Source organism: Canis lupus, chromosome 23 (genome assembly GCF_003254725.2).
Source record: "Canis lupus dingo isolate Sandy chromosome 23, ASM325472v2, whole genome shotgun sequence".
Classification (NCBI taxonomy): domain Eukaryota; kingdom Metazoa; phylum Chordata; class Mammalia; order Carnivora; family Canidae; genus Canis; species Canis lupus.
Genome location: NC_064265.1, coordinates 18,331,081 through 18,355,380, shown reverse-complemented (window position 1 = coordinate 18,355,380; position 24,300 = coordinate 18,331,081). Strand labels below are relative to the sequence as shown.

Genomic DNA, 24,300 nt, shown 5'->3' with positions numbered 1-24,300 from the left:
TATCTGAGTTCACAGGATGTTATTGGGGCCCAGCAAGAGAGAGTAAGGACACATCTGTGGAAACCGCCTGTTTTCGCTCTTAACAGTAATATTAGTACTTTTACTTCTAATTGCATTGTATTTTCCTACCACTCACAGATGAGCTGATGTCTGCAAAACATCATTCAGAGAGAGAAGGGAGTTGAGTAAAGCAGGTAGACTTAGTGGACCTTGGTAGACCCATAGGATGAGGAGGAGAGAAGGATGGGTCGGCCTGTCTCACTAGGACTTGAGCCCCTGAGTGGGCTGTGGTTCTGGTCACAGAGATGACAGCACCAGTGGATGAGGAGCCATGCAGGACAGCTAAGGAGTCTTTTTAAGAGACAATCAGACAATCAATTGGGGCCAGGAGATGTCTAGTGAGAAATCAGATACACATATCTCCTGGCTTAGGAGAAAGGCCAGGGCTGGGGCCCGGGATCTGAGCCTTCTGGATCCCCTTGATAGGAGAGGGCTGGGGTGTGACTGCATGACCCACGAAGAGTGAGGGAGGGCTAGGGATTCCAGAGGTGTAGGAATCCTTCTAGTGTACTGCCAGATTGGCTTTGTGGGGCTCCCAGGATGAAGGTTTCTCAATGGAGTGTTTCTTTACTTCTTCGATCAAGCCCTCAGTTTCCTTTTTATCAAGCTGGGAGTTGACAGCAGTTCTCAGAGAACACAACCTGGTCCCCATCCACCAGCATTCCTCGTTTTGAAGTTAGTTAGCCCAAGATACTTTTTAATAACCCTGTTTCATAATTCTTGCTATTTTGTAAAGTCTGGACACATCCTAAGAAAGTCCCATAACCCATTGACCTTTCCCTGTTTCTAAATAAATGTGGACATCAATGAGAGTTTCAGGACAAGAAGGTGAAGCGAATAATCACAGGGGGCCATAAGCCCCTCTGCAGTTAAGATGCATGGTAGCCAGAACAATCTATATGATTGGAAATGGCAGTTTCTGGAGCTGACCAATCATTGTGCAATTTCCTGAATTCAGTCAGAAGATCACGGGGTAAGTGGGGGAACAGGCTGGGCAAGGGATTCAGTGGCATTAATGAGAAAAGTATTACTTTAGAGCCCAGCATTCCTTTCCAGCTTCAGGTCTGGCCAACCTTAAATGCACGCAAAGTCATGCCATATGTTTCTCAAAATAATGAAAGTGGTGAAGCAGGGGTAGGGAAAGGGCTGGGGGCAGGACTGCCCACTCTTGTTGAAATTGACTTGGTCGTTAAGTGGAAGGGACTTGGTGAAGAAGAGGGCAACACCCCTCATGTCGGTGGCTGCTTAGGACAACTTGTTCCCTCTGCTTATGCTCTGGATGTTTCCAGCTGCCTCTGCTTTGAGTACATCAAGGTCAGGGGGGCACCTGCACTGTCTCTTTCATTCGGGTTTCCCCTCCTGTGTTTTTAGACCATCAGTTCTCACCTTTGACTTCTCTCCCTACTAAATTCTATCTAAAGGAGAAAATAGGGGATCCCTGGGGGGCTCAGCGGTTTAGTGCCTGCCTTCGGCCCAGGGCGTGATCCTGGAGACCCGGGATCGAGTCCCACATCAGGCTCCCTTCATGGAGCCTGCTTCTCCCTCTGCCTATGTCTCTGCCTCTCTCTCTCTCTCTCTCTGTCACTCATGAATAAATAAAATCTTTAAAAGTAATAATAAATAAAAATAAATAAAGGAGAAAATATTTCACCTTTTCCCCCAGAGTGAAGCAAGAATGTGATAAAAAGTTATGAAAACAGGGAACCTTGGGTGGCTAAGCATGGACTCTTGATTTGGGCTCAAGTCGTGATCTCAGCATGAGATCAAGGGCCGCTTTGGGCTCCGCACTGGGCATGGAGCCTGCTTAGGAGCTCCCTCTCCTTCTCCCTCTGTCCCTCCCTCTACTTCTCTCCCTCTCAAAAAAGAAAAAAAAGTTATGAAAGAAAGGAGTTTGAAATATGTACAGATGAAAACACTCAACATCAAGTTTGCTTCAAAATAATCTGGAGGAAGGGATGGGAGTAGAGAGGAAAGACGATAGGCCTAGTAAAGTGATAATTGATTGTGGGCTTTGAGTGGATGGGGGCTCATTACTTATACTATTTTCTCTACTTTCTGCTTTTTGTTTGAAATTTTCTGTAATAGATGTGCTTGAATATAAACATGTATGTCAGTTGTCAAGACAGGGAAAGTTCATGATGGACCCTTTAAGGTACGATTCTGTGATTTGAAGCTTTAAAATATAAAAACAGAAACCTTACAAAGGAGATGTGCAAAGTATAATTCACTTGGTGTATTATATGAAACACATGAAAAGCAACAGTGTTAATTTTTCAATATTAAATTTTTATTTTTCAATTAAAATATTTAAAATTTTAATTTTTAAACAATTTAAAATTCAGTAATTTTTAAATATAAAATCATTTTTAAATATTTTAAAATTTTACTCCTAGGGAAATATTTTTCTGCCATCTTTTGTGTGTTTTGTCTTGGGTTTTTTTCAGGATGGACCTGGGTAAATAAAATAGAACTCCTTTGGTTTGCAGCCTGTAGACTTTTCCAGTGTCCGAACCTTACTGAGTCTTCATGGGATGGGAGACTTGCTGGTAGGGGGTGGCCTTTGCCTCCAGGATCCAGGTGCACCCTTCAACATCCCCAAGAGGAAGGTTAGGCAGGACAGCAGATAACTTTTCTTTGGAGAATTCCCAGAATCTTTACATCTTCCCGCCAGCTCTGTGTGAAATGGATTTAGCTCTCCGTGAAATTCTTTTTTGGACTAAGCCACCTTCCCAAACAGCAGCTGGTAGTGCCAGGACTTGAGAGAAACTATGAGCACTTCCTTATTGAAGAAGAATTCGTATTTGCAGAGAATGTCATCGGATGCCACTATAACCTGGCAGGTTTGGAGGCCATGCTTTTTATGAGGCTTGATGAGAACTGAAACGTCACTCACATCTCCAGAACACCTCTCAGCTACCACAGCCTCAAGTGCTTGGGTCTCCTTATGTTCCCAAGATCTTGCTCCTGCTTTCTCTCAGCCTAGAATGTTCTTCACCTAATTGGCTGCTACTCAGCTCAGATCTTCCTTATCATGGGAAGATTTTCTCTGGCCACCCTCCCCTCTCCACTTCCCATTGGGTGGAAGCCAGTGTCCTATATCTCTGTTACCCTTACTGCTCTGGGGTGTAATAAGCCATTATTCCACACATGGGTTAGCTGAGAATAGCCTGCCTCTCCCCTGGACCAGGGGTCTGGAAATACCACAGGCCATTATCAGGGTAAGGGAAGGGAGATTTCCCAGAAGAAATTGTCTGTGGGAGCACGGGTTTGTTGCTGGGCAGGAAAAAAAAAAAAAAAAAAAAAACAATTGGCACTTGTTATGTTGCCTGATAACTGAAATAAAACCAGAAGACAGACATGGGAGAAGGTGGGTATTAAAATGTTTTCTTTTTTGTTAAATGTACTTTCTTCCCTAATTTGGATTTATTGCACAAACAACTTCTTAACAGTCAAGGACAGTTTCTAAAGTATGGGTCTGCAAACTACATTCAGCATATATATCCAAATCCGGCTTCCCTGCTTGTTTTGGGAATAGAAAGTTCTATTGGAACACCGCCGTGCTCTTCCTTGACGTCCAGTCCTGCCTCCTGTTGCCCTACAATGGCACAGTAGTGAGCAACAGAGTCTCTAAGGCCTGCAAAGCCTACTACCTATTTGCTACCTGGCATTTTACAGAAAAAGTTTGCCACCCCTGGTCTAGACTGAGACTTGATGAGAGAACCCGTGGCCTCCCTCACTGTCAACATCTCCAGCAGCTGCCACAGTGCCAGGCACGGGGCGGCATAGGTTCCCTATAAAGATTTGAGTTAAATTATTGAATAAGTGAATAAGCAGATTAACCAATAGCTATTCCAGCTTGGAGTTTTAATTTACATGACAAGCTCTTTGCCCCAGTACACGCGATCCTTTCCGCCTCCAGCCATCCACGCTACTGCTCATCAAAGAGGCTTCTCCTGCCCACGCTTCCTTACACGGCATCCCCTGCTCCTTCTCTGTCCCCTCTGTGATTTTTCTTCATGACACTTGTCATGATCTGACATTATATGGCATTTGCATTTGCTTATTGATGGCCTTCCCCCAAGAAGAAAATAAACTCTGAGAAGCCAAGAACGTTGTTTTGTTCAGTTATGCCCCCGGTGCCTGGAACGGTGCCTGAAACACAGGCACCTGGTAAATATTTTTAAATTAATGACCATGTTTAGAATTGACAACCTGCACCCCAGGACCTCCTTGTGTGTCCTTCATGGTTTCTTGGATGGGGAGCTCTCTTCCCAATAGGTCCCAGATGCTGTCTTTACTGATGACCACACCCCAACATATGGATTGGTGAGAAATAGGTGGCCATGGGTGGGAGGTGGGGATCCTCCACTGCTTTCTGTTCTAGATGCTCCCCTCTCTCCCCTGAGCCCTGACAGCTGGGTCTACCTTAGAAGGCCTGGGCAGATGTCTTTTTGATTAAAAGGAAAGAAAAGTGTGTTCTGGGTGTGGGTGTGGGTGTTAAAGGAAGGGCAGAAGGAAGTGAATTGTGCAGGTCTGGCAGGAACGTCGTGTGTCAGTTCTTGGATTTCTTGGAATTTTTTTTTTTTTTTTTTTTTTTTTTTTTTTTTTTTGACCCCGCAGCCGAAGCGTTCCCAGGAATAGAGACTCGGTTCTCTGCTCATGTCAGGCATCCAAGTACATGGCTGGGAGCAACAGAGAGGATGGGGAAGATGGCTTTATTTCTTTTCCAAACGACGCTCTGGAGAAATAAATACCTGAGAATTAAAGTTGTGTAGGCCAGAAAAAGGATTTTTGTGAACTAAATAAGATTTTAGCAATCCCTCACAGATGAGGACAATTTAGGATGATCTATTTATATTGAAAAACTGATAAGTTCACTCGAGGGAAGGCTAAGTTGGCTCCAATCTGTCCGGCACTTCACGTACTGAGATTGACTTGGGGGCTGTGGCTTGTGTCTGCTGTTTGATTTCTAACGTTTTCTCTTAGTCACACATGTGGCCTGAAAGTGACCTCTCCATAGCATTCACGGCAACCCAGGCCAAGTAGGAAAGTTCCTTAATTATAGTCCTTGGTTTTTTTTGTTTTTTTTTTTGTTTTTAATCTTTTTTATTTTTACTTTTATTTTTTTAAGATTTTATTTATCACAGAGAGAGTGAGGCGGAGACATGGGCAGAGGGAGAGGCAGGCTCCCTACAGGGAGCCCAATTCAGGATTTGATCCCAGGACCCCAGGATCACCACCTGAGCCAAAAGCAGATGCTTAACCACTGAGCTACCCAGGCACCTAACACTAAACTTTTTAGAAGGAAACTGATGGGCAGCCCGGGTGGCTCAGCGGTTTAGCACCTGCCTTCAGCCCAGGCCCTGATCCTGGGGACCCGGGATCAAGTCCCACGTCGGGCTCCCTGCATGGAGCCAGTTTCTGCCTCTGCCTCTGTCTCTCTTTCTCTGTCTCTCATGAATCAATGAATAAAATCTTAAAAAAATAAAAGGAAACTGATTCAAGAGTTATTTCATGAGCAATGTGGAGTTCAGAGTTAGAACCCGGTTTGAATTCTGGCCACATGGCATTTAAGGCACACGGGCCCTGAGAATTCCATACATCGTGTTCCTCCTCCTTTGTCCCTCCATCATTCTCCAAACCGGGGACCAGCCAGGCTCCGCTTTCCCCTTCCCACGGCCCGGCGCCCCACGTCTCTTACCCTGACCCGTCCCCACAGTCCTGCCCCGGTTCAGACATTCGCCCTCTTTGGAACTTCTCGAAGCCAACTCAGCATTCTATCCACCGCCACCCATTTCTTCACCACGAACCGAGGGGCCTTTCTCAAAGGCAACTCTGCTAACATCACTGCCACTAGCACCCCAAAGGAAGCCGAAACCCAAGTCTCCTTGGTGAGATCCGCAGGATCACGTGAGCTGTGGTCCAGCCGGAGTCTGACCTCGAGCCCGGGCCCCGCTTGCAGAGCTTCAGGGCTGCCCTGTCGCTCCCGTCCAGGCCCCACGCCGCCAGACTTGCTCTGCCCCTGCCTGCACAGCCCCCCCGCCTTGCAGCCTCGGCTTGGCTGCAGCCCCCCCTTGCTTTCCTTCTCTGCATGGACAGAACATAAGTGAGTGCGTCTTCCAGGATCTTTCTGCTCCTGCTGACCTCCCAGGGAGCCTCTACGAGTGAACAATTTCTCATCCTCTGGGAGATCCGTACAGCTTTTCGTGTTTGTAAATACGGGTGGTTCTACTGACCTTCTCTTACAGGTTTGATTATAGAAAAACAAGTTTTCAAGTGCCTGGACTCAAGTTTATTTCCTAGGTTCAGTTTTGAAGGGCTTCCTCTGGCCTCCTCTTAACCCTCCCCGCCCCTAGTCTGGCTTCCATCCTTGTGGCTCTGCTGTAAATGTTCTCTCGAAAGTCGCCACTTTCCCCATTGCCAAAACCAATGAACTTTGCTTCCTCTTCATTCCTTCTGACTGTCAGCTACAGTGGATGCTCGGCCAGGCTGCTGCTGCTGCTTCCAGTCCTTTTCCCCACTGGCTTTGGTGAATTGTTAGGATCCCCGTTTTCCTGCCCGCCCTTCATTTGCTTCCATCATCGTGTCGTCTTCTCTTCCCCACCAACTGCCAGCAGCTGCCCAGGATCAGTTCCTAAGCCTCCTTTCTTCCTTCCTCTCTCTCATACTGTTCACCCCCCCCTCCTGACTTAGGACAGTCATCTCTCAGATTTCAACTCCTAAAGAATCTAACTTCCTGTTCTCGTGTCTGATCCATAGTGCCATCTCTCAAAGAGCCTCTGGGCTTGCCACCTGGATTCCTGTCTCACGTTCCCCCAAGCCACACTTATCATTTTCCTGCCCCAAACCGAATACTGTCTTCCTACCAGCTTCCCCACTTTTATTTGGGAAACTCTCAATATCCCAGTACCAGGCTTAAAATATTATTGGTACCTCCAGGTCTTCTCCAACCCCCATATTTAGCCCATTACAAGCCCAGCAGATGTCTTCCTTGGAGTGCATCCCTACAAATCCCCTTTCTCCCCGTCCTCATTATACCAATCTAATCTTTTCTTCCCACCAATCCCCTGTCTCCACTTTTTCCTCTAGGCACATCAGCCACCTTGCTCTTCTACAGACCTGATGCAGACATTTCTGGAAACATTTCCTCCTATCTCCCCATCCAAAATGTTCTTCCCATCTCTTTTTACCTCCCCACTGAGACCCATCCTTTAAAAGCCATCTGAAAACTAACTTCCCTTTCATATAACTATGTTGTTTTGACCCTTAGGCCTTTCACATACTGCTTTCATCATCCCGAGTATCTCCTGCCCCTTCAAGCCTTATTCATTTAAGGAATATTTGTTGAGTGTCCTTGGAAAACACACTGCTCTGAGGACACCCAAATGAATAAGGCCTAGGGTACTCCTATAGAACACTCAGCTCAAAATTCCTCTGTACTGTGACATTTTTCATGACTCCCACAGACTGAACCTAGTAGCTCCTTCATCTGTGGGTCTAAGTTCCATCTCACAACATACACCTCAGATTTTATACTCCTGCTGCTCCAATCAGCGAATGAATGTTCTGGCATCTAGCTCACTGCATGATAGTTATTTGTTTAGGTGACTATCTTTTACTAGAATGTGAATCTCTTAAAATAGTTATTATTTGAACAGATGAAGAACTAAATAAATGAATAGATGAGTGGGTAGGTATATAGATAAATAGATGAAAGTATAGACAAATGGATGGATAAATGGATAGACAGTTCAATGAAAGAAAACAATGGGAGGGAGGGAGGGATAAACAGTTGAACAGATGAACAGCTGAGTGGATGGACAAATGGATAGATGAAGGATGGACAGGTAGACCGTGTAAATGAATGGATAGGTGGATGGATGGATGGATGGATGGATGAATAAAACCCTACAGTTAAGAGAAACTTTAGTGGTAACACTCCCACCCATTGTAAACATGCCTTTTTAAATAACTGAGAACTAAGATAGCCTCCCAAAATGTCAACAGTAAATTTAAATTAATTCAAATTATTAGGAAAGGAGGTTATGGCTAATTGACTAATTATATCCAATAGTAGGCTAACATACTCATACATGGATTACCAATTCTCTAAAAATTAAAACTAATAGATTGCATTTAGAATAAAAGCTGAACTGAAATATACTTATTTGGTGATTCCTAAAAGCCTTAGAATGCTTAGTGCTTCAGGGATACCAGTGAGAATCACTTAGGGATATATAGGCTGGCATAAATCATTGAAATGCCTTAAAGTGAGAGTTTTTCATTTAAACTAGGTATATAATTTATACAACCACACATTCACATGTAGACCATTCCTCTGGGGATTTGGGTTTCTAAAATTGATTTGACAACATGCAGGCAGTTCTCTACAGTAATATCCTAAATAGGGTATTTGGCACACATTAGGCAAACATGCAGACATTTGTCTATCTCTTTTGAACGCCTCACTGACACATGGGTGGTGCAGGCAGAGGTTCGTCAAGTATGTCAAGGAGTATCTGGAAAAGTTGGATCCCAAGTAGGTGAACATGGTCACATCATTTACTAAGTCAAGTTCACATGGAAAGCCCTGCCATTGAGATGAACCCATTGAAAGTCTAAAAACTGTTCAGTTTACCTATCCTCCATCTTCCCCTTAATCTCCAGGCTGGGGCACTGGTCTTGCCTTGTATAAAAATTTTTTCCTTCCTTTCTCCTTTACTTTCTTCCTTATTTTCCTTGTTTCTTTCTCTTTTCTTTCTCCACCGCTGCATTAACATATCATTTCAAATCATTACATGTATATTAAACCGTCATAGTTTATATTATATATCATGTGCATTTCATTTGAGGAATAAAGCATGCTTTATTTGACTTAGTATCTTCAGTAGCTACAGGGATTCAGTAACTGTTTGGTGATAAGAAATTGGTGTGGGGCTCCCACTATTTTATTACATATTACACTGTGATGCAATCATTTACATATCTAAATGTATGTTAAAATCCTGTATATAATGGAAAACATGAATGTCCCCATTTTTCAGATGAGGAAGCTGTGGCTTGGGACCATTTAGAGACTATCCAGAGTTTTCACAGGTAGTAAATGATGAACTCAATGCAGGCCACTGGAATTTTAGCCCAGTCCTTCCCACTTATCTGTTGTACCTTTCATATTATTTGAGACCATGGAGAACAGTTTCATAACTTCTGTGTGTTGTAGCAGATATGGGTAAGATCTTGAACCTTGAGTTGGAGGAATGACAGATTGTCTTCTTTCTTGCCTTAACCACTGAATAAAAGCAACCATTGATTCAGACATACTATGGAGCAAAAGAACATGTAGGCATGTGCTACTGTTGCATAAATACTCCTTACACAGACCATATCAGTTAGTTATTGCTGTATAACAAACCATCCCAAAGCTCAATGACTTGAAACAATAAGCACTTATTATTGGTTACAAAATTATTGATCAGCTGGGTGGTACTTTTGGGTTCACTGGGCTCTCTCCTGAGCCAGTGGTCAGCTTCAGATTGAGTAAGCATTCTACTCATCTTCCTGAATGCTCTCCCAGGTTCATGGGCAAGTTGGCTCTAGATTGATCTCAGGTGGTCTTAACTCGACTAATTGGGCTCTCCTCTGGATGGTCTCTCATTTTCCAGCAGGTTAGCCTAGACTTGTTCACACACTGTGATGAGGTTCTGAGAGGAACATGCAGAAGTGTGCAAGATTTCTTGATGTCTAGGCTTGGAAATGGTATAACATTATTACCACTGCATACTGTTGGTTTAAGTGAGTCACAGGCCATCCCAGATAAATGGGCTGTGGAATAGTCTCCACTTGTTAATGGGAGGAGCTGCAAAGTCAGTGCAAACAGGGTACAATAAGAAGACACAGCAGATTAGGGCCACCATGGCGGTCAAACCACATGCAAACATCACCCAAATTTCTAGCACTCTAGAGCTTCCTGACCCTCCAGTTCCGCAGGGTTTGTCAAAGTGTCATACTCCCCAAGAGGAATTGCTGAGCCTCCAGACTAAGTGAAGTACCTCATTTCTATTTTAAAAAACATTTTGGGACACCTGGGTAGCTCAGTGGTTGAGCCTCTGCCTTTGGCAAAGGGCGTGATCCCAGAGTCCCGGGATTGAGTCCCGCATTGGGCTTCCTGCATGGAGCCTGCTTCTCCCTCAGCCTATGTCTCTGCCTCTCTTTCCATGTCTCTCATGAATAAGTGGATAAAATCTTTTAAAAAAAAAATTTAAGAGGGGAAAATATAAGAATGTCAAGGAAAACTGCAATTCATTTTTTGAAAATTAATTGGGTTTAGAGAACAGTAGCAATGAAAATTCTGACCATTGGAATTTACCATGATAAAGATTCTTGTTTAATGCTTGAAAGCCTGTAACTTGCCATGAAGAATATACATGACACAGAGCAGGATACATGTTTATCTGGAACAGTCTGCTGCTGGGAAATTTCGTTTTGTCATTTCCCACCCCCCAGGCAGATACTGCTTTGAAAGGCTGTCCTTGTGCCTGGATCTCTGCTCAATCATTTACCCTACATATGTGGATCCTTACTTGAAAATGATAGATTCCCAAATCTGAGATTGGCTGCATTTTTACAAAGTTTATTAAAAAAAAGAAAAAAACACGACCACAGTCTTTCAGATACATGAGGGCACGTTGAACTTCAACAAACTTGAATATGGTGAACTTCAGATTGACATGACAAAGACCTTGCTGCCCACAGTGTGGCTTATGGGAATAGATGCCAAACTCTCCTTTTTCTAAGACGTTCATCTCAGCCTCAGTCATGTGGGATAACTGCCATAAATACAAAGCCAAGGACACATCCTCCTCCCATGGACAGGACTTAGGGAATGCCATCACCGACAGTAGCCCATTGCTGCCGGAGGGAACGTGCAGAGAAGCTGCACTGATTCTGAAAGAGGGCATCTCAGAGGCACTATGCACTTTCTCAGCTGCTCATTGTCAAAGTTCCTGTTTTTAAACATCACACAGGAATGTTTTATTGTGTCTCATCTCTGGAGTTGAACTTAGGATATTTCCTATAGTTCACACAAGACTCTTGTCCAAAGGAAAGGATCTGTCACCAGCAATAGCCTCTAAACTTCGTATCTCTTGCCTTGCAAGGACAGCCACCACGTGGGGCCTGCCCAGAAAAGTAAGTGGCCGTGGCAGGGCTGGCCACAGCAGGCCGGACAGAGGAAGGAGAACATATTTGGGAAATAAAAGGGGAAGGCTCACCGCTTGAAAGGAGGCACAATCTTCAGACCTAAAAGCAACCAGTGAGGGGGGAAATGGGTTTAAAACTGTTTTCAAAGTTTTATTAGTATAATATACCACTTTGACTAGAAAGAGGTATTTGGCATTGGTGCGTTCTGATATTTCAGGGATTTTCTGTAAGTGCTTTGAATAACTCTAAGCAGCTGAGCCAGGCTGGTAGATCCTTGTTAAACTCTCAGAATGCTATGTCCAGACGATTTCCCCCATGACTTGAATATTTAATATTCCGTAAAAATTCTAAGTATGCTCCCTGCTCTGTTACTGGCCCCATGAAAGCTAGGCCATCCTTCACACTCTGCACCAGCGGGGAGGGGGTCACATCGCCCTGGCAAGTCCTTAGCCCCAGCGCCGCTGCCTGGCAGGCCAGAGCCGTCCAGTCACCGCGGCGCTCAGCGAGCCGCGCTCTCGGGCGAGGCCGGGACCCTGAGCCGCAGCCTCCTTCACTAACCTCCTTTCTCCGTACATTTCTTTCTTGCTTTTTTTTTTTTTTTTTTTTTTAAGAATTTATTTATTCACGAGAGGCAGAGAGAGAGAGAGAGGCAGAGACACAGGCAGAGGGAGAAGCAGGCTCCATGCGGGGAGCCCGACACAGGACTCGATCCCGGGTCTCCAGGATCAGGCCCTGGGCCAAAGGCGGTGCAAACCGCTGCACCACTGGGGCTGCCCTCTCGGTACATTTCATTCAAACTTCTGCTAGGCTTCCATGGAATTCTATTCTTGGTGCAGGCACAGTCTGTACCTTTGAGGTGATTCTGATCTCGAGGCAGGATTGGCTCACCCCGACTCCACCCAGCTTTGCTGTGGGACCTGCTCTGCTCTTGAGCACCAACCCCCAAGTCCTGAAATTATGGGAAAAGGTATCTCTGTTACTCATAGATCTGCCTGCCTTTGGGTCCATTCATTTCCAGTTCATTTCCATAATTAGTTCAGAAAATCTTCTTCATACTAAGATTAAACTCTGGTTTTGGTGGTTTTCCTTTAATTGTATTGGTGTGTTAGTTACAGGCTCTCCCCGACGCAGGGCGACCAGATAACTCAAATCACCAACTGTGACCCATTATTCCTGTAGTTAGCAAGATGAAGAGTCAAGATGAACGAATTCCAGACTTTAATATTCAAGCAAGAATAAATAGACCGTTATGCTTCCTTTGCTAAACTGAATATAGAGAACTTTACGGACAAAACTCTGCCAATTGTATTTCCCCTTTTCTCTTTCTTTTTTTCCTTCTTTCTTTGATGTCAGGGAATTTTTAGTGAAGCATTGTTTTCATCTCTTCCTGAATCCAAGTGAAATCCACATCTTTTGCATGTTTCCTGCATTACATTTTTATTGTGTGCGTGGAAATCAATATTCTAGATACATGCACAAGTGCACACATTAAAATGAACATGACTTCATTTATTTCCATGATTAGACATTCAAATAAAAGTGCTTGGGTGTCTGTTTTCATATTCATAGGTCGAGATCCGTACATCAGAGGTATTTGTATAAGTGACACTTTTATTACATTCATTTCATTTGCAATATGATAGTGGATCATAAATATGTTACTTTTATGCCACCAAATCTGATTTGTGGCACTTGGCCCTCACAAGGAGAATACTTGATATTTTATGGAGCACCTTGCGTCCAAGAGGCGCTTTGCAGACATCAGGCCCGGTTCTCCCAGGTGTGTAAATCATGCTCATGACCCTTTGGATGCCTCACCTGCTTTATCAGCCTGCCGGCTCGTGCCGCAGGAGTAGAGAGTGGTTCCTGAATCCCCTGCAGGTCTTGAGGTGGTGATAAGACCTTTAATGGCTGGAAGAAAGAGGCTCAGGTGAGCTCCATGTTACGCACAGAGGCCCTGGCGGCTGACCAAACTCCATACTTTGTCACATGTTCACTTCATCCTTCACAAAACAGTTTTTGTACCCCCCTGTGGGCCAAACACTGTATTAGGCCCCGGGGAAACACAGACTAAATAGGACCCTTGCCTATTCAGACTGGGAGAGGAGAGCTGTTTGGAACAGTAATTGGCCTCCACTTGTTGATAGGCGCTCTGATGCAGAGGTAACAGTATAGGCCCCCCACCCTCCGCATCTCATTGCCCAAGCCTTCCCAGGGTTGCACTGTGCCTGAGAGCAGCTTGTCAACACCCTGATCCGTCACAGGTATATTGGTGCTCATGCCAGCCAGCATCACTTCCATTGGGCTGGAAGAAGAGGCCAGCCGCCGACATCACAGGCAGCCTTTGGGGCCAGGCATGAGTTAGACAGCCCAGACTCCCCAGGCTCCCCACCCACCTTCCCATCCCTCTTCTCAGCTCGCTTTCCCCTTTCCCCAGCCTCAGCCTTCCCATCCTGGATCTGCCCCCCTGCCCCTACATGCACACGCCGGTAATACATACACAGCAGCCTTCACGGCACTCACCATGCAGCAGGATCGTGAATATATGTGACAGGACAGAGCACAGTGGTTCAGAGTGAGGGGCCCGGTGCCAGGTCTTTTGAATTCAGATTCCAACTATGTCATTGACAGGATGCACGGCCTTGGGCAGGCTACTTAGCTTTCTGCACCTCAATTTTCTCATCTGAGAAACAGGCATAATAACAATACTTCGCTCTCAGGTTGTTGAAGGGTCTAATGTGAATAGAAGGCTTCTATCAGTGCCCATTGCTGCTGCGGTAGCCGTAATGAACATTTCCGGTATTACGATAATGCGCCAGTGTGAGTCACAGTACATGTCATAACAGCGATGCCAATATTATTATTGTTACTGTTGCTATTGTATGATTAATGTCTGTCTCTCACCATAAGTGAGTTCCATGGCAGCAGGAACCATCTGTGTGGCTCACCCGTTGTTTCATCCCTGCAGCAGATGGTACATACTAGATGCTCAAAAAATATCCGAATGAATGAATGGACAGAAAATGAAGGAACAAATGAGTCCATCTGCTCATTTGGGGCCGCTACCAGGCAGCTCTTCTGAAGCATCACTGCCACTTGCAGCCATGAACCTCATGATAAAGCCCACGGATCCTCATGTTCAGATCTACCATTTCCACATGGAAGGGCCTGAAATTCTTCCTCCTGTATGACCAGCCTGCACAAGCCTTTACAATAGACTCACTGTTTCCCACCTAGCAGGGTGTCCACATGTCTCTGGGAGCATGTTGCTGCTTTCGGAGAGGCTCTGAGAGGGGCCGGATCCCCTGAAAGGGTGGTGAAGCCAGTGTTTGCACCGAGTCCCTGGTCCCCTTGCAGCACCTGTGTCACCCCCTGCCCCACACCGGTACCCTACATGCAGGCAAGCTCATGGTGTCCCGTGCCTCGCCCAGATACCCTGTCTGCAATCCATGGCAGTTTAAAACCATTGAGCAAGGCAGTTGCTGAAGCCATGTGTTTAGAAGACTCATCCATCAACTTCTGGCCCTTTACATAATTGGGGCATTATCACCAGAGGGGTCATTGCATCTTGCCGTTGCTGAGGAGTTCCCGAAAGACTCAGGAATCCTCTGATCATGGCGACAGTAGGAGAGGCACTCTGCCTTGGGAGGTCAGGATCTATCTGGAAGGGAGCCTGCGGTTACGCACGGGTCCCCTGGCAACCAGTCAGCTGGTAAAGCGTGCTCAGAGTTTGGGCCTCAAAGCACAGAAGATGGAGCTCTGGCTTTACAGCTGTTATTTTTGCAAATGGTGGGTGCTCTCTACACGACCCAACCGAGTTCCCCCACTGGGTGCCCTGGTACAGCTCTCCAGGGTCACCTTCCCACCTGACCTCATCTGTCCCTATCTGGCTTGGCGTGGATGCTCAGTGGCGGCAGCTCACAGAGTGCCCCTCGCACATTGCAGGTAACCTCTTGGGGGGCTGTGTTGCCTCACATGAGTTTCCCAGGTGATTTTCCAGGGGGCTGTGAGTGGATGGTGGACGGAGAAGCAGAATGCTGGCAAGCGTGGACACAAGTCCTCCAGACATACCTGGGGATGGGACTATGGGTAATTGTGTGTGTGCACACGCGTGCGTGTGTGCGGGTCCTCCCTCTGCCATTCTGTATATCCCACTGAAATCTTGGCTTGACTACTTTCAAACATGGTGATCTTGGGCCTCAAGCTTTGAGAGTACAGAAGTGGAATTTTAATGCCTACCTCATCCAGTTCACTGTGGAATTTAGGGAACTAGAACTCTGTGTTGCTTATGGTGATGGCTGGCCCTTGCTAAGCAATCTATAAGGTGTATCACTGCTGTGTTAAGTGGTCCAAGCTGCCATGTTGGCTTCTGCCTCCAGTCAGAGCAGCTCCTAGTGTTCAGTGACTTGTGGCCTCCCTCAGGGGTCGGGGTTTTGTTATTCTGGTTTTAAGGTATGATTCATATAGCATAACATTCCTCATTTTTAAGTGTTCAGTTCAGTGGTTTGTAGTATGTTCAGAAGGTTGGACAGCCATTACTGCTGCCTAATTCCAGAACATTTTCATCTCCCTAGAAAGAAACCCCATGCCGGTCAGCAGTCACTCCCTATCATCCACACACCCCAGCCCTTGGCAACCAGTGATCTGTCTTGTGTCTATGAATTTGCTTTCTCTGAACATCTCACAGATGGAATCATATGATAAGTGGCCTGTGGCGACCGGCTTCTTGCACGGAGCATGATGTTTATGGGGCTCATCCATGTTGTAATATGTGTCAGTCCTTCCTTTATGGCCAATACTGTTCCACTGTGTGGCACTGCCACATTTGGGTGTCCATCAGTTGATGGGCATGTGGGTTGTTTCCACTTTGGGGCTATTCTGAGTCATGCCACTGTGAACATTTGTGCGCAAGTTTGCATGAACATCTATTTCTGTTCTCTTGGGTGGACCCGGGCTTAGGACTGCTGGGTCATATGGTAAGTCTGTGTTTACCTTTCCAAGGGACTGCCAGACTGCTTCCCTCAGGGCTCTGTTTTAGAAGGACCCCGACTGCTTCGAGATGATTCTTGCGTTAACTAACAAAAAGGGTCACGAACAGGAGCCAGGGGAGGAGAGGGCTGCTAACATACACCGAGAGCCCGTACTGTTCTCACCAAGGCTTCTGGCCACCGCCTCCCCTCCTGGGCCCGGGCTCTGCCCTCCTGGAGAGCCCCCGGGGCATCCCTGCCGCCAAGCACTACCCTCCTCCTCTCCCGTCGTCCTCTCCTGCTGACTATATTCTTTGCTTTCTCACTGCTTTAAACCACATGCTGCCCTCACCCGGCGTCCCGCACCTGCTAGGAGTGGTCTGGGCACTTGGCCAGGCTGCACTGGAAAGGAATACACTTGAGGCCGAGTAACTTCGCGCTGTCTTTACCCACTCACCTTCGATCTGGAAATGTTCTGAGCCAAAGAACAGTGTTGTTTCAGAGTCCTGGGGGAAGAGAATCAACTGGAGAGGTATTGTTTTCTTCTCCAACGGGTCCACTCCCTTAGGAATAAGTGAGTCCAAGTGAAGAAAGAATTTGGCAACTGTGTAAACATTCTTTGGTCTATCTGATGCTCAGTTTGTTCATCTGTAAAATGAGTTTACAACTGCCTACCCGATAAGGGGATTAAGGGAGATACTGTGGACACAGTTCCCAGTACAGCGCTTAAGACATTCAAGAAATGTGCGTATTCTCCTGGACTGCCTTCCCTCCTAGCCAGGAGTCCGGGACTTATACAGACACTGGGATTGTTCGGTACCATTCATTCCCTCCCTCCCCATTCCCAGCTGTTTCCTTTCACCTTACTGCCCTCCCCAGGCCTGCCTTTTACCTTGCCCTCAGCTCCTGCCCCGTGCGGGGCCTTGGGATCCTCGCGGTGTAGACCCAGGGAACTGCTAGTTCTCAGATCACCCTGGGTGCTCTCAGGGAGGCCATGCAGGCCAAATCCTCTTAGGGCAGATCGGATTATGACCTGGGTCATTTTGCAACACAGATTCTCAGGTCATGGTGGTGGCATACACGGCCAGGTGGTGTCCAGCCTGCCAACCCCTGGGTCCCCAGGGAATGTGGACTGCCCGGAGGGGATTGGTGTGGTCTAGTTTTACCTGTTGGACTCTGGGTTTCAGTTTCCCTCCCCAGGAGATCTTCACCAGAGGCCAGAGCTTTGCATTACACTCAGTTTGAAGTCATCTGAGAGCTCTGCACTGTGAGGGGAGGCATGGGCTTCCACAGCCCCAGGGTCTCGGTCCGGACTCTCCCTGGCAGTAGCCGCAGCTGGGAAGGTGCCGAGGCAAATACACACACCCGCCAAGGGGCTGGCGGACCAGATGAGATGTGGAGTCGAGCAGCTACAGATGAATAAGCGAATATTGAATGGACAAATAGCTTTTCAGGCCAAAAGCTCCTAATGCATAGATTATTATCTTAAAATAACTTTTTATAACAACAAATAATTTTTCATTTGTATATTATATATAATGTATATAATAAGTAATCTGTATAAATAATAATAAAAGACTACATGATTAGTACCAAAAGTCTAGGAAGCAGAAAAAGCATGAAGGAACAAAAATTATCATCCCATCACCTTTAAGATGAATCTCTTCAAAAGTGTTAGTTAATTCAGAAAACTAAATAACAACAATAACAACAAAAACCAGAAGGGTTAGCCAGGAATCTTAATGATGCAACAAAGGTTTTGTTCAGCGACATGTCTCCCAGGCCCAAGTGGTTCCCTTGTAATGCCTCGTGAGCCCCTCTGGAACCAGGGAGCCCCTCTGGAACCAGGGAGAACATGCTTGGAAAAATCGTCTGTTCGAGGACCATTCCACTCAAACAGAGGCTCTCAGCCTTCTGGGTGAGCCTAACCTCTCTTGAAGAATGGGTTGGCAGGTATACACACAGAAGGACAAACTGCCCTCTCTGCTGGGGTCCTCTGGCCACCAAACCTCTCTTCTTGGGAGATGTGTTTATGGCAACTTTTCCCACTGTTCCTGTTCCAAGTGTCAAGTGAGTCCAGGCAGCATCAGGAAATGGAAACTTCCAGCTCAGGCAGCGCAGGCCCGGCCATTAGTGACCACTGACTTGCCTTCTCTCTCATTTCCAGCTGTCAGGAATGATAGGAACAAGAAGAAGAAGGAGCCTTCGAAGCAGGAATGCACAGAAAGCTATGAAATGACAGCTGAGCTGGACGATCTCACGGAGAAGATCCGCAAAGCCCACCAGGAAACCTTCCCCTCACTCTGCCAGCTGGGCAAATACACCACGGTAAGAAACGCTGCCACCCCAGGCTGGGCTGCAGGCCCTTGCGTTCATGCCCCCTCCCTTCTTCCCTGTCCCCTGGCCTCAGACCCGGAGGGGACATCCACCCAGACATGGCCCAGGACATCTGAGTGGGGCTACATGGTGGCCACCTCCCTCCATGTGGCCATCTGTGGACAGTCAGATGGGTGTTGCCTCCGATTGAGTCATGCATGCGTGCATTCACTCAAGAACCACAGACTGAGCATGAGCGCTCATTATGTGCCAGGCCGCGTGCAGGGTGCCAGTGACAGGGGTGAATAAGATAAGGTTTCTGCTCGCAGGGACGTGCAGTCTGGCAAAGGAGACACGTGAAGCCAATAAGGTGTTATAGGAGTCATGACAGACATCTGTACGGAGCCCAATGGGGACCTAGAGGGGACACGAGGCAGTGTTTTAAAAATACCCATCCAGCTGTAAGGTCCAACCTGGCCCCAGGTCCGGCTGGAGAGAGGATGTCAAGCCCTTGAGCCAGGGCTGGAAAAAGCACAGATGTGACTCCTCCCTGGGGAGGTGGAGGTCCCGCTGTGCTTCCCAGAGCTCCATTAGAAATAGCTCTCACTGCAGGTCGAAATAAAGAAGCTAGGGCGGGAGAGGATGGGAGATCAAGGGCAGGTGGCATATGATGACTGGTCTGAAATATGTCGCTGGAGACGCATAAGGTACTTCAGTCTTTTATACTGGTTTTTGCGGGTATTATGTTTGCTGACATCAATTCGCAGTGTGTGGCACGTGGTAGGCAGTCAATAAGATTTTGTTGAATGAATGAATGAATGAATGAATGAATGAATATAACTAGAATGCTATTCTGGCCTCCCTAAGTAGCTTATGTTGCTTGCTTAAAAGGCTGATAAATGTACTTTTAAAATAATCCAAAATGGGCAGCCCCGGTGGCCCAGCGGTTGAGCGCCACCTTCAGCTCAGGGTGTGATCCTGGGGTCCTGGGATGAGTCCCACATCGGGCTCCCTGCAGGGAGCCTGCTTCTCCCTCTGCCTGTGTCTGTCTCTCTCTCTCTCTCTCTCTCTCTCCCCCCCCCCCACCCCGTGTGTGTGTGTGTGTGTGTCTGTCATGAATAAATAAATAAAATCTTTAAAAAAAAATAATCCAAGTTATCGTATTTGCTGGCTTGGTGACTCGCGTACTAGAAAAAGAACAGGAGGAAAGCTCCTGACGATCCAGAATTGAAGTGTTGGTGCTGAAAGGAGGACAGTGAGCGCAGGGCTGGGAAGCTGCTCCGAGGGAGCCCGCGTCTTGCATTCGGGTGTTGTCGCCACAGCTCTTTCTGTACAATGGGAATGGTAAGCAGGAGCGGGCCCAGGGGGTTTGCTGCGCAGATTTGTACTAGAACCTGCTGGGGCGGCATCCCAGCTAAGCCCAAGGCTGCTGGTGGGTAGCCCGGGAGTTAGATGGCGCCAAGCCGAAGACCAGCTCAGAAAGCAGAAGACCGTCCTAGAGCAGCGCTCTCCAGACCTCCGTGTGCTCACTTCTGAAGCATCTGGCAATCATATTGAGATGCGGGTTCTGACTCCGCAGGTTGGGCGGTGCTGGGGGCCGGGGTGGGAGGGGGAGCATTTCTAACAAGCTTCTAGGTGACCTGCTGCGGCTGGGCTGCAGACCACACTCTAAACAGCAGACGCCGTGAAGCGTACTTAGTAGCCGGACCCAGGATGACCTGCTGGGCCCAGCCAGGCCCTTGGTGTCAAGGAGAAGGAGAGACATGGGTGTGCTTCACCCACCAGTGTGGAAAGCTGGTGACCTACCCTCCCAGGCTACGGGAAAGGCTTGATTCAGTGGATAGGCCCCCCCTGAGCTTGGGGAGCATATCCTAGCCCAGAGAGACACAGAGCAGGCAAGGCTGGACGCCATAAGGGAGCTTTGTTTTAACCCAGGAGGTAAAGCAGGCCCATGAGCCAAGAGGTGGTGGAGGTAATGCTTTTTATCAAGAGCAAGAGCGCTAGAAGCTTAAATCCTGCTTAGCTAACACCAGTCAGCCGAGTGACTGTGTGCAAGTTATTAACTTCTCTCAGCCTCATTTTTCCCATCTGTTGAATGGGGAGGATATAAAACGGTCAGAAAAATTCAACAATTCATGAGAAGCTTCTGTGATGGGAAATACCTATACAACAGAGATGTGGCAAGAGCACCATCTACCCCACATCCACCCACTGGATATGAACTGATAGTCCGGGGAGCTAGTCCCATGCTGGGTGCATCTGATGCCACAGAGAAGTAAGATGATTAACCAGTGCCGAGGAGCATATCATTTATTCCTTTTAGAAATATTAACGATTGCCGACTGCTGCAGGCACTGTTTTGGGCTAAGGATCAAACTGGATGCACCCTGACCTAGGAAAATCAGGAAGTCAACTGAGGATGGGCTCAGGGGGACGGACAGAAGGAGGCGAGCGGATTAGTGGGACTGTGTTGGGAGTGAGTGGGAAGTAAGAAATAGCTTTGCAAGTGTGCCTGGGAGGCTCAGTCGGTTTAAGTGTCTGACTTGATTTCGGCTCATGTCACGACATCAAGGCCATGAGATCGAGCCCCACATCAGGCTCTCTGCTCAGTGGAGGTGGGTGGGGGTCTGGTTGAAATCCTCTGTCTCCCACTGCCCCTCATCCTGTGCTCACTCTCTCTAAAATAAGTGAATAAATAAATCAGAAAGAACGAAAGAAAGCCTTGCAGAGTCTTGAACACTGACTGAGGAATTTGTACTTTAGTCTGTAAATAATGGAGAGAAAGAGGAAGTCTTCTCAGGAGTCTTTGTTATCGTTATCAGCATTATTATTACAGCTAGTAGTTACTGAGCATTTACTCTGTACCAGGGACCCTGCTAAGTACTGTGAATATTCATTCTTTGCCTCCTTATGGGACGTTATAAAGCAGGTGTTGTTGCTTCCATGTTACAGATGAGTAAGCTGGTGTGTGGAAAGGCCAAATAATGTGCCCCGTGTCTCATAGCAAATACTTGGGACTTGAACGTGAACTGCCTGAGTCCAGGGACGGCCCTTGTAGCCACACCATACACTGGAGACATCAAGGGGGAGGTTGACGAAGCAGGATGGAAGCAGGAGCCTTTGGGCATCTAGTTAGGAGGGAGTGGCTGTTATCCAGGAATAAATCAAACTGTTAGCTCCCGAAAAGAGTAAAAGAGACAAAGCAGGGAGGACTTCCTGGAAGTGGAAATTTCGGAGCCAGATCAGATGAGACACATTTTATGACAATCCTTAGGATCATTTGCTATGGTCTCAGGGGTCTCCTCCTCTCTTCCCCAGACGGGGCTTTCTTAGTGTGGCCTAGACAGTCCACCAGGCCCCGACTCACCTGGTAACTGGATGGTGTCCGCTGTACTCCAGGGGAGGGCTGGGCAAACACAAGGCATAGCATCGCCTCTGCCCAGAACGTACGCCCTGCTGTGACCCAGCTTCCTACAGGGCCTGAGACCAAATGGTCTTTCAGGCTGGACCTCCCCCTGTTCCCTCCCACCTCAAAAGGCAGCTAGGGATTCTGGCCAGGCTCACCAGGGTCTCTACTACCCTCCCTCCCCCAGGACTCCCTTTCCTTTTGGGTTCCCATTATACCACAGGTCTGATTCCACATGTCTCCAGGCTGTGGGGCTACCTGCCCAGCCTTCCCGGAGAATGCAGCAGGGGCTGGCAGGGCCCTGTCCCGAGGCTCACACTGCAAGTCCCAGGGACCTGCGGGAGGGCTCTCGAGGGCTGCTAGAGCCGCTTGGCTCACATGTGGGGCACTGACACTCCTGGGGGATCCCCCACCCAAGAACAAAAAGAAGCTGATGGGTGAATGCCCCAGCTCCCTTGCCCCTAGGAAAGATACCTCTTAGGTTCTCTAAACCATTTCTTAGGGGTCCCCAGCAAGATGAGCCCACGTGCCCACAGGGATGGTCTTTACTGGCTGCCTCCCCTCCCCAGCCCTCCTCTGGTGCTTCCTGGGACTCATTCCCAGAAAGCTGCTTGCATTCAAATCCTAGTCTCAAGGTCTGCTTTTGGCCCAAGGTGGCAGGGGGTGAGGTGGGGGGTAGTTCCTGAGGGCCTCCAGGCCCCTTCCCACCCACCCCTCTTTGGGTGAGACACCATCCATCCCCAGATGGGGTCCACCATCCTAAGCACTTTGTGGGGATTTCTGCCCCTAGTTTTTTAGATTGATTTATTTTAGAGAGAGCGAGCCAGCACATGTGAGTGGGGGAGGGGCAGGCTGAGAGACCCTCCAGCAGGCTCCCTGCTGAGCACAGAGCCCAACGTGGGGCTCGATCTCACCACCCATGGGATCATGACCTGAGCCAAAACCAAGAGTTGGACACTTAACCGACTGAGCCACCCAGGTGCCCCTTTCTGCACCTGTTTTCATCCATCAAGGAAAATGGAAATACAGCCTCCCTTCTCCAGAGGGTGATCCTTAACTACAGGACAGCCAACCTCCTTCCAGAAGCACGCTGCCCATTTGTGGGATCCCATCTGCTCTGATAACAGTCTCTCATCCGGCTTTTCTCTTTATTTCTACTCTGTATACAGATGTAGCTCAGTTTTTATTGTAAGCAACTTCAAATCCTTTCTGGAAGTAGGTGGGGATATAAATAAATAACAGCAGCCATAACACATTCTCGGCAAGCTCTTAGTTCTGAGTTGAGCTTTTTTTTTTTTTTTTTTTTAAGAGCTTTTTTTAGACAGGCAGTTGCTTCCACTGCAAGGAAACTTCCTGCCATCCTCACTAGCCTGGCCTCCCTGTCAGATGCCTTTAGAATAAGTGGGCAGAGAGGAATTAAAAAGGCAGCTAGCCACCCACCTATAGACCTTTGAAAAAGTACTTCCCTTTTCTTTTCTCATTACAGTAGATTTGGGACACATAGCCCAGCCCCAGGGGGCATAGAAGTGGGTGATGAGGCAGGAATATATACTCCTCTGCCCTCCACTCCCAGGCCTGGGCAGGGTGCTCACCTCCAAACTTCAGAGCTAGTCTCTTTGGGAAGGTTCCTAACCAGTGATCACCTCTCCACAAACGAGGAGAGTTGGAGGGGGATTCCACGGAGCGAGTGGAAAGCAGGCCAGTGGCTATTTATAGATGAGTCTCCAAAATAGAATGAAGAAGCAAACCAAAGGAAGCAGCATCCCAGTTCTGAGGATATTTACTCTGCTTCCAGAGGTCACATTCCAGCAACAATGTAGTTTGCGTTTTTGGACTTTGTAGACCTAGGGTTAAATCTGGCCTGTGCTACCTAAGATCGCATGACCTCGGACTCATCCTAGGAACCTCGGCCCCGTCCTCTGTGTAATGGGATTTGCATGACACCCACCTCGTGGGGTTCCTGGAAAGGTTAAGTGAAACAAATGTGTCAGCCTCTTGTGTAGTTTCTGGCGGAGGGATGTGCAAAACGGGCCAGTCTCCTCTCGATCGTGTTAGGAACACTGTGTCACACACACAGGTTCTGGGAAGGGAAAGTGGTAGGTGGGCAAGCGAGGCAGTCTCCAGGCAGCGTGACCCCAGCCTGGGCTGTCCGCTCCCGCATCCTGCTGCTTGGCACGCCGTGTGGGGGCTGTTCGTCTCCTTGCAGAGCTTGATGGCACATAAGCTGCCCTCCAAGGGGCTCGTGGAGTTGAGCTATGGAGATTTAAGGAGCCCTTCATCTACTTAGAAAAATGACCACCAACAAAATCATTAAACCTCCAAAAGACTTTCCAGGAAACAACTGCTTTAGAA

At 47.6% G+C, this 24,300-nt stretch overlaps 1 protein-coding gene and 1 long non-coding RNA gene across 8 annotated transcripts in view; one reads left to right on the top strand and one right to left on the bottom strand.

Moving 5' to 3' along the window:
• RARB (retinoic acid receptor beta) overlaps nucleotides 1-24,300 on the top strand; it is a 725,304-nt gene that overhangs the window by 677,504 nt on the left and 23,500 nt on the right. For all 7 annotated transcript variants that reach the window (XM_035705024.2, XM_025461026.3, XM_025461022.3 and 4 more), the window contains one exon: nucleotides 18,394-18,554. In XM_035705024.2, the coding sequence (XP_035560917.1) occupies nucleotides 18,394-18,554 (161 nt within the window). The remainder of the gene's footprint in view (nucleotides 1-18,393; nucleotides 18,555-24,300) is intronic.
• Nucleotides 2,455-16,789, bottom strand: LOC125753456 (uncharacterized). Its single transcript, XR_007405351.1, has 3 exons — nucleotides 16,684-16,789; nucleotides 13,078-13,170; nucleotides 2,455-4,798 (listed from the first exon to the last, which is right to left on the bottom strand). It is a non-coding gene; the product is annotated as an uncharacterized LOC125753456 (long non-coding RNA).